The sequence below is a fragment of the Fundulus heteroclitus genome, chromosome 3 (genome assembly GCF_011125445.2).
Source record: "Fundulus heteroclitus isolate FHET01 chromosome 3, MU-UCD_Fhet_4.1, whole genome shotgun sequence".
In the NCBI taxonomy this organism is placed as follows: Eukaryota; Metazoa; Chordata; class Actinopteri; order Cyprinodontiformes; family Fundulidae; genus Fundulus; species Fundulus heteroclitus.
The window spans coordinates 34,975,619-34,985,079 of record NC_046363.1 but is presented as its reverse complement, the minus strand read 5'-3'; the positions used below and the strand labels follow the sequence as shown (position 1 = coordinate 34,985,079).

The following is a 9,461-nucleotide window of genomic DNA, read 5'->3' as shown; positions in this document are numbered from 1 at the left end:
ACTGAATTTATGGTTTTCTTTACCTGTAAGCCATCATCATCATAATAATTATAATCAAGTTTGAAATATTTTACTCTATGTGTAATAAATCTCTGTAAAATAACCATTTCACTTTCTGAAATGAATGAATAATAATAATTGCACATTTACTCTATATACATTTTCTTTATCTGAACTAGTATGCTATCTCCATATAAGGGTCTAGACATTGTCGCCCCCAACAAAGAAGGTGATACAACTAAGGTCTAGAGAAACTGACTGTTCACAACCATATTAATGGGAAGCTGAGTGCAAAATTTGAATGTAACTAATTTAATATACATACAAGTTTACCATCTGGATGGAAAGTCTCAAACATTACTGAATGACAGTTTCTTCTATAAACTAGGGCAGAAATATCTTAAGGTTAACTCTATGTTACACATAGAAAAACAGTTCAATGTGAAGAGAAATGGAGTACCAGCAATATACATCAACATAGGTCTGTGTAGACATTTCTTGTTAAATAGATGTGGTTTTAAGTTTCTCAGTCATACATGAAAACAAAATTATTCTAGCAAAATATGTAATTTATTACATCCTATTTATCCTATTTAATACATATATAACGGTAACTGTAAGAACCAACATGCAATAACTAATGTGCAATTCTATTTAATACACTGTGCAATAATCCTGAAAGAAGTGACCTCTGCTGCTATTACACCCGAATATATGTCAATACACACGCGTAAAAGTCTTGTGAATGTACATAAGACATCCTCTGCCTTATTTCTTTTTTGTATTTTTTTTTCTTTTCTACTACTTTTGATCCATGGTATAACGAGGACACACTGTGTATATGATGCACCTCGTCCTGCTTGACACCTTCTTCCTATGATTACTGATTACTGAGCCGATGTGACATGTGAATTTCTCCAATGTGAGATCAATAAAGCCTATCTCTCTTATTAAGCGTAAAAGAAATATTCTGTGACATCAGCAACCCCTTCCCCGTGGGTAACCGGTACTGGTTTCATTCGTAGATCCGAGTGTTGTCAAATGTTTCCTACCCAGATATTGTTGCGCTTTCTTTAAAAAATGAAACCAAAAAAAAGAAGTTGACACAACTGTTATTTCTGCACAATTAAATATACTTCCCGGTGACTGGTGCTCTTCTTTGTGCTGAATTGCTTTAGAAGCACAGTTATCTGTTGCTGCAAATTACTGACAAAGCACGCTTATGAGTTTTTTTTTATAGCTTCTCTTATCTCATCTGCTCAAATAAAAGGTTTAATAGGCTTTTCATTACGGCTTGTAAAGTAGAAACGTAGCTGCGTGATTGTGAGATAATATATGACAGAGAACTTTGAGCCTGATGTGCAAGCATGTTTATTGAGTACTGTAACTGGTTTACAGATCAACGATAATGCGGCACGGGCCTGAGGTTACGCTACAATTCAAGCACGGCTCTCGCGGCTGTGATTGGCTGAGGAAAATAGCACTTTCACATAATCAGGACTTGTTTACTGGAAGTAAAAGGCTGTAAGGCTGCGCCCAGAGCCTTTTCATAGTCTTGTAGACACACCTCTGTGCAAGCAGGTGCTGTTAACTTCCCCTTCTGGATGAGAGAGCACAGATCATCCACCATGGCTCGAAATGCCCTTCCATCTACAGACACAACAAAACAAAACAAATATCAGCAAACTTATTTTAAAAAATCTTCAGTGACACTTTCGTCTTACTTCATACTTTAGGTGCCTGCTCACCGTGAGAGTGATCTCTCTTCCACTGCGTGACCCAAAAACCACAAACTTTTACGTTCTTGAAAATAAGAGCACTCTGGAAACAGCAAATACAAGGAAAACATTAAAGTAGCAGCTCATATTCAGGCTCTTGCAGAAGCATTCACACCCCTGAAACCTTTCACCATCTGCCACAAACATCTAGATATTTCCTTGGGATTTTATGTGACAGACCAACACAGTTTAAAAAAAAAAAAGATATGGTTATCATTTTTTTTATTTTTACAGAAAAGGTATATATATATGTACAGGTGCTGGTCATATAATTAGAATACCATTAAAAAGCAGATTGTTTTCAGTAGTTCCATTCAAAATGTGAAACTTGTACATTATATTCATTCGTTACACACAGACTGATATATTCAAGTGTTTATTTTAATTTTAATAATTAAAACTGACAACTAATAAAAATCCCAAATTCAGTATATCAGAAAATTTGAATATTACTTAAAACCAATACAAAAAAAAAAAAGAATTTCCAGAAATGTTGGCCAACTGAACTTTATGAGCATGTACAGCACTCAATACTTAGTCGGGGCTCCTTTTCCCTGGATTACTGGAGCAATGCGGCGTGGAATGGAGTCGATCAATCTGTGTGATCAGGTGTTATGAGAGGCCAGGTTGCTCTGATAGTGGCCTTCAGCTCTTCTGCATTGTTAGGTCGGGCGTATCACATCTTCCTCTTCACAATACCCCATACATTTTCTATGGTGATAAGGTCAGGTGAGTTTTCTGGCCAATTAAGAACAGGGACACTGTGGTCCTTAATCCAGGTACTGGTAGCTTTGGCACTTTGTGCAGGTGCCAAGTCCTGTTGGAAAAAGAAATCTGCATTTCCATAAAGCTGGTCAGCAGTAGGGAGCATGAAGTGCTCTAAAACTTCCTGGTATATGGCTGTGTTGACCTTTGACCTCAGAAATCACAGTGGACCAACACCAGCAGATGACATGGCACCTCAAACCATCACTGACTGTGGAAACTTTACACTGGACCTCAAGCAATGAGGATTCTGTGCCTCTCCTCTCTTCCTCCAGACTCTTGGACCTTGATTTCCAAAGGAAACGCAATATTCAAGGCAAGGCAGATTTATTTGTATAGCACATTTCAGTATGAGGACAACGCAAAGTGTTTTACATAGGAAAATAAAAACTGAATAAAAGCAAGTTGGAATAAAATGTAGAAAAACTGAAAAAATAAAAAACACGGGGAGATGGAAACTAAAAGCAAATATTAATGATTTTTCAGTAAACAGTTTAACTAGAACAGTCAAAGGCGATCTTAAACAAATGTAGTGACTTGAAACAGCTGTAACCATGTCTTGCAGACGTCTGTCTGGTGGTTCGTGAGGCTCTGACTTCAGCTACAGTCACTTTTTGTGAATTTCCCCCATATTCCTGAATGGGTTTTGTTTCACAATACTCTTCAGGGTGCGGTCATTCCTATTGCTTGTACACTTTTTTTCTACCACATCTTTTTCTTCTCCTTGCCTCTATTAATGTGCCTGGACACAGAGCTCTGTGAACAGCCAGCCTCTTTAGCAATGACCTTCTGTGTCTTGCCCTCCTTGTGCAAGGTGTCAGTGGTCGTCTTCTGGACAACTATCAAGTCAGCAATCTTCCCCATGATTGTGTCGCCTACAGAACTAGACTGAGAGACCATTTAAAGGGTTTTGCATGTGTTTTGAGTTAATTAGGTTGGTGTGGAACCAGGTGTCTTCAGTATTGGACCTTTTCACAATATTCAAATTTTCTGATATACTGAATTTGGGGTTTTCATTAGTCGTCAGTTATAATAATCAAAATTAAAAGAAATAAAACACTTTGAAATATGTAAGTATGTGTGTAATGAATTCATATAATATACAAGTTTCACTTTTGGAATAGAATTACAGAAAAAAAAAAAAAAAGTTTTCATGAAATACCAGTCATATGACCAGCACATGTATTTAACCCATTTAACTCCTAAATAAAAGTCAATGCAACCAATTGGTTTCAGAAGTCACTTTACTATTCAAAAAACTCTTGCTATGTGTAATTCACTCTCTGTATAAATTTGGCATTTCTGTGAATAAACAGCATGTTTAAGGACAAAGACTATAGCAGACAAATCAGGGACTAGTGGATACGTTCAAAGCGGGGTCGGGTTATAAACCAACAACCCAAACTTTGAACATCTCACAGAGCTCTGTTCAAACTGAAAACCAAACCATGCGATGGCCATCCAGCTACACCGAAAAGGCTGGGGAAGGAACACAGCCAAGAGTCACATGGCAACTCTGGAGGAGCTGCAGAGATCCACCACACAGGTGACCTAATTCTTCACAAGACAAATGGACAAAACATCGGCATAATTAAACGTGGTGGCGGCCGTAATGCTGTGTCTAAGACTTTCTTCACAGCAGGGTCACTAAAGCAGAGAGTTTACGGGAAGCCAACTGCTGGACAATAGGAGAGGCGAGGTTCACCTTCCACCAGGACAATGACCCTAAAAAGTCAGCCAGATCTGCAGAGGGATGGTTTTGGTTTGGTAATGTTTTAGAGTGACGCAGTCAATGTCCAAAACTAATTCAAATTGGAAGTCTGTGGTAAAACCCGAAGAAAGTGTTGAAAGACATCATCTGTTTAATCAGACTGATGATTAGAAGTTCTTAATCTCAATGAGGAAGGGGCAGAAAATTCAGTTTGAAGATATACAAAGTGGGTGGAGACAAACCTGAAAAGACTTCCAGCCATTATTGGAGAGAAATATGGTTTGGCAAAGTGTTGGATAGAAGAGCATGCCATTCGTTTAACATTTTTATTTTCCTCCCACTTTATAAGTATCCAATACTGATACATCACATAAAATCCCAATAATATATATGGTTGTAAAGTGACAAAATGTGAGAATGTCTAAGGGGTATTAATACTTTGTCAGGGCACTGTATTTGTTAATTTATTTTAATTTCCTTTTTATTTTTTGTGATTCAAAATGATGTCTTACCACAGGGACAGTCACTGGCTGTTTAGACATGCCACCATATGTCACCATAGAGCCTCCAACTCTAGAAACAGTACCAGACGAATGGAAAAGATATAAATTATTGATATAAACATAATACAAATTAGGGCTGGGCGATATGACTTAAAAATAAAATCTCAGATTTTATAATACCAAAGCCGATTAAAGCTGATTAATTAATTTTTTCCCTCCTTCTTGCTTCACAAAAAGACATCGTATTAAAAACTTGCTTTTATGTAAAGTATTTCACCAGGGAGTTGACCTGAATTCAAAGTGCAACTAAATACAGGATGTGAAACATGCTTGTAAAACAAGATGGCGGCCCTGCTGTTGTAAACAATAAAAAAAATATAACAAAATGCTTGCTGCTAGTGGTTTTACACAATGAGCTAAGAACAGGCTTTACTTCACTTTAAAAAATTTGTAAAAAAAAAAAATAATAAAAAATACTTATATATTCAGCATTGCATGCTATTCTCTTCATGGAAGCCCAATGAGTGCCTTGGCAAAATAAAATGCATATTTTCCAACAATCCGAATTCATAGATGAAATCGATTTATCACCCAGCCCTATTGGAAATAAAAACTATTTAAGATACTCACTGCAGATGACGAAGCAGTTCTGTTGCACTCTTCCCTCCAACTCCATTTAAAGCCAGTTTAGGCTTTGAACACGTCTGTGAAAAAACATGATATAGATTGGATAACAGGCACAAACCACATGACCACGTCTCTCTTTTCTTTTTTTTTTTTTTTTGTTTAAACTGTTGGCTTATCTTCAGAGCAACACACCTTGAACAGTTCCTTCATCTCAGGTCGCCTCAGGCTCTCTTCCTTGATTACATGACTGGCCCCGATAGCCTTCAGCCTGTCGCAGAGTTGTGTGAAATCTGGCCTTTGTAGAGGATGGCATGAACGAGATGTTCCGCACGGTTAAAAAGACGAGAGGAAGGGGTTAAATTTTTTGGTTAAATCTCATTAGGTGGCTTAAAAGGACATTTTAGACTTTCAGTTTTAACCCTGGCTGTGTCTAAGAGTAAATAAGGAGTTTATTTAATTAGACCGAGCTCACCTGTCTCGAATAACATTTATGGTGTTGATTCCTCTTGCAGCAGCGATCTGTATGACAGCCTGCCCAACGCCGCTGTTGGCTGCGTTCTGGATCACCGAGTCTCCTATAAGGGGCAGCAAGTACAGCAAAACTACCGCAGTATTATCAAGACTCCATTAAAGCCTCTCAATCAACCCCAAAGGTTGTTTTATGACTACTAGGTGGCTTTGTGAAACTGGGAACCGCAATGATTTAGAGTTTGGTCAAATAAAAACATGTGGATTTTGTGTGTAGAAAAGCTTACCGGGCTTCAGATCTTCAAAGTCGGAGAGCATCCTGAAGGCAGTGCAGGGATTGACCCCCAGTGTGGCAGCGGAGAGCAGAGGAATGCCATTTGGCACTGAGATAACATCGTCTTCGGCTAACACTGCCTCTGTCCTCCACATCCCTGCTCGCGCAAATACAACAAAACTAGATTTAAACAATCATGTGTGAAAATGGTCTTTAAATAAATCCTTAAGTTATAATTTACCAAGCCCTGCATCTCTGGGGATGACCCAGTCTCCTGGTTTAAGAGACTTCACCTGACTGCCCACCTCTAGGACCTGGGCCACGCCCTCATTGCCACCAACGGCGGGAAGGTCCGGCAGGATGGCATAAGTACCTAAAACCACAGGAAAACGGTCAGAATTACAACAGTTAATATTTCTTTCTTTGTTACGTCAGAAATGCTTTCGTAGCATTTTTTTTTTTTTTTTGCTGTTGCTTTATGTAGAATAAAAGCAACAAACCAAGCATACCCTGAATCATATTTATGTCAGATGGATTTATCGGAGATGCCAGCAGTTTAACCAGGACATCCTTTTCACCTGTTTGGGGCACTGGTACATCTTCCAACCTGATGGTAGACAAAAGAAGAAATAAATTCAGATGAAAAAAAAACCCAATATGACTCATGTAATATCTTTAGTCTTGTCATGTTGCTTTTCAATCAGAATAACAGGAAAATCCAGAAAAACATAAAAAGACTAAGCCAGATGTACTCTATGTGGGGAGAAAATGAGGAAAACACAATTAAAAGATGGACCAATAACTCCATCCAGGTAAGAAACGGAGCTAAACAAAGAAGCACTTGTGCATGTGGACCTTCGAGGAATATAAAACAACAAAGCACAGTTAATGGCAACAATAGCTTTGTCAACAACCGTCCAGGAAAGACAAACAGAGACATGGCACTTTCTACAAAAAGCAAATAATAAACAAGGTTAATGGCAGCAATAGGTCTGGCAAATGTCTTCACCTGGGGGGGAAACCACACGGTTATTCACAGAGCCACTGGCCCAGAACTACTTTCTGTGGGAAATTAAAAAGATAACACACAGTAAATCACGACAATAGCTTCCTCCAAGGAAAAAGAAAAACAACAAACACACCGCTGGATCAGTTGTACTTTCTATGAGGAAGAAAGATGAAAGAGACAACTCAAAGTCAATGACAACAATAGGTAAAAGTCACAGCTGAAAACAAAAGCAGAAGTACTTGGTATGAAAAAGACAAAAGATTATAGAAATTTAAGCAGAAAACACAGCTAAAAAAAATGGAACTGAGCGTTTTCTTTGATGAAAACACCCCACAATCCTCATACCCAACTGCAGCAAATGCAATAGATCTCTGTCAATGACTCCACCCAGAATCAAATACATCAGTCGAAAAAATATCATCAATTTGTAAAAAAGACAAACTGAGATAAAACGGTCCAGACAAGTCCGTAATCATTCACCATTGGCCTACTAACTTTTTATTATGATTTACCTCCAATGTAAGAGGTACAAGTGGAGTTTCAGAGAAAGGCTTGAACAGTAATTCTCATTGAAACAGTTCATGTGTGTACTGCTTTTTGATGTTTATGTTCTCTGCCCTCACAACCTTAGGATGAGTAGAAATATAAACTCTGACCTGAGTAATATATATATATATATATATATATATATATATATATATATATATATATATATATATATACATATATATATATAAAATCAAAGCTGCAATCTGTACAGTAGGGTTGGGAAGACAAAGACAAATTTAATTGAATGGCAAGGTCAGACCTGTGGAAAGGTGAGACAGAGTTTAATGTCTCAAGAAATCAAAGTGGAAGAGCTCAATAAAAATAGTGGACTAAACAAACCCAGGCTGGGCACCTTTCTTTTTTCCTATTTTTTTTTTTTTTTTTTTGCTTTGCAGGTTATTAAATACACTTTTTTAGGGAACTCAAAACGTTTCTATACGTGCAGTTAGGTTTAGGTACTGTGTAAAATATCTGAATTCTTATGTGACAGGACATGATAACACCCATCATATGACTTGTTCTGATGTTGCTTTGGACACACTGTATACAGACATGACAAGAAGCTGTTACAGATGGTGTGTGGGCTGTAATTTGCCGAGCAGCCCCCTCTGCAAGACGAGCTTGTAACCGCAGCTGCTCAGGAGTTTCCCGTGCGACAACTTCAGCGGACAGCAGAGAACAACGAGCAACGAAGGCAGGAAGAAACCACAGAGGGGCGAGACTTTTCTGGTTTGCAGCAGATGCTCCTTGGTTAGGCTTTGGGTTCATTTTGCGATGTTTGAGCTGACCAACAGAAAGGTTTTTTTTTTTTTTTTTTTTTAAATAAAAATACAACTTAACGCTTGTTCAAAGACGTCTTCTTACTCAACAACTCGAGAGGGGTCTCCGTGTTTTCTGTAGACGAGAGCTTGGCAGGTCTGCGCGCAGCGTCCGGCTGAATGACTGAAGGGGGAAACCTTAGCTTCTCTGCGCCTTGGACGCTGTAAAATAGCCCCGACAAAGCCTCTGTCACAAACTGCACGGCCCCCTAAACACGCTGAGCGAACCGGAAACCACATCTCCACCCAATATACAATTTTACAGGTGACAGCAATGGCTAATCTTTAGTTATAGCCGTATTAAGGCTGCAAGTTCAATACGGCGGCGGCCATGTTTGTTTTGCATGAGGTTGTCAGAGGAAATATAAACAGAGAACAGCGCCCCTGCTGGATAAATGCGGCACTACACATTGCTCATATGTGTTGCGTAAATATTCCCAGCCTACATATTTTATTATGAAATAAAATATATTGACAAATGCACCCAACTGACAAAAAATGTTTTAATATATTTAAAGTGTATTTTTAATATTGATTGATCTGTGGTGTTCAGTATAGTGGTTTGAAAACAGCAGACTGCAAGTCTGTCTAATTATACTAATCTTCAAACATTCTTGAAGATGTTATGGTTGCAGTTAATCTAATTCCATGGATACTCGTGTCAAAATTACAATTTAAGTATATTTATATTTATTTTAGTTAGTTCATCATAATATTCAATTCAATTTTATTTTATTTATATAGCGCCAATTCACAATACATGTCATCTCAAGGCACTTTCCAAAGTCAAATTCAATCAGATCAGACAGAATGGTCAAAAAGTTTCCTCTCTAAGGAAACCCAGTAGATTGCATCAAAGTCCCGACAAGCAGCATTCACTCCTCCTGATAGAATGTAGAGCCACAGGGAGAGTCGTCTGCATTGTTGTTGCAGCAATCCCTCACACTGAACAAGCATGT

At 38.1% G+C, this 9,461-nt stretch overlaps 1 protein-coding gene across 2 annotated transcripts; it reads right to left on the bottom strand.

Annotated features, from left to right (window-relative positions):
• Positions 1 to 1,353: 1,353 nt before the first annotated feature.
• Positions 1,354 to 8,866, bottom strand: mecr (mitochondrial trans-2-enoyl-CoA reductase). Of its 2 annotated transcripts, none has more exons than XM_036135266.1 (10): positions 8,549 to 8,866; positions 6,636 to 6,733; positions 6,368 to 6,499; positions 6,140 to 6,283; positions 5,857 to 5,959; positions 5,577 to 5,679; positions 5,388 to 5,461; positions 4,767 to 4,827; positions 1,749 to 1,821; positions 1,354 to 1,650 (listed from the first exon to the last, which is right to left on the bottom strand). In XM_036135266.1, the coding sequence occupies exons 1-10, from the start codon at positions 8,740 to 8,742 to the stop codon at positions 1,487 to 1,489; spliced, it is 1,146 nt and encodes a 381-aa protein (XP_035991159.1). In that variant the 5' UTR covers positions 8,743 to 8,866; the 3' UTR covers positions 1,354 to 1,486. The 2 variants fall into 2 exon arrangements, with proteins under 2 accessions (XP_035991159.1, XP_035991160.1); XM_036135267.1 differs by having other exon boundaries at positions 8,525 to 8,631.
• Positions 8,867 to 9,461: the final 595 nt, after the last annotated feature.

Coding starts and splice junctions, on each gene's coding strand:
- mecr (XM_036135266.1), bottom strand. CDS start 8,742: ATGTGGTTTCCGGTTCGCTCAGCGTGTTTAGGGGGCCGTGCAGTTTGT. Junction 6,734..8,548: donor GACCCCTCTCGAGTTGTTGA/GTAAGAAGACGT, acceptor GTCTACCATCAG/GTTGGAAGATGTACCAGTGC. Junction 5,462..5,576: donor AGATGAAGGAACTGTTCAAG/GTGTGTTGCTCT, acceptor GTTTTTTCACAG/ACGTGTTCAAAGCCTAAACT.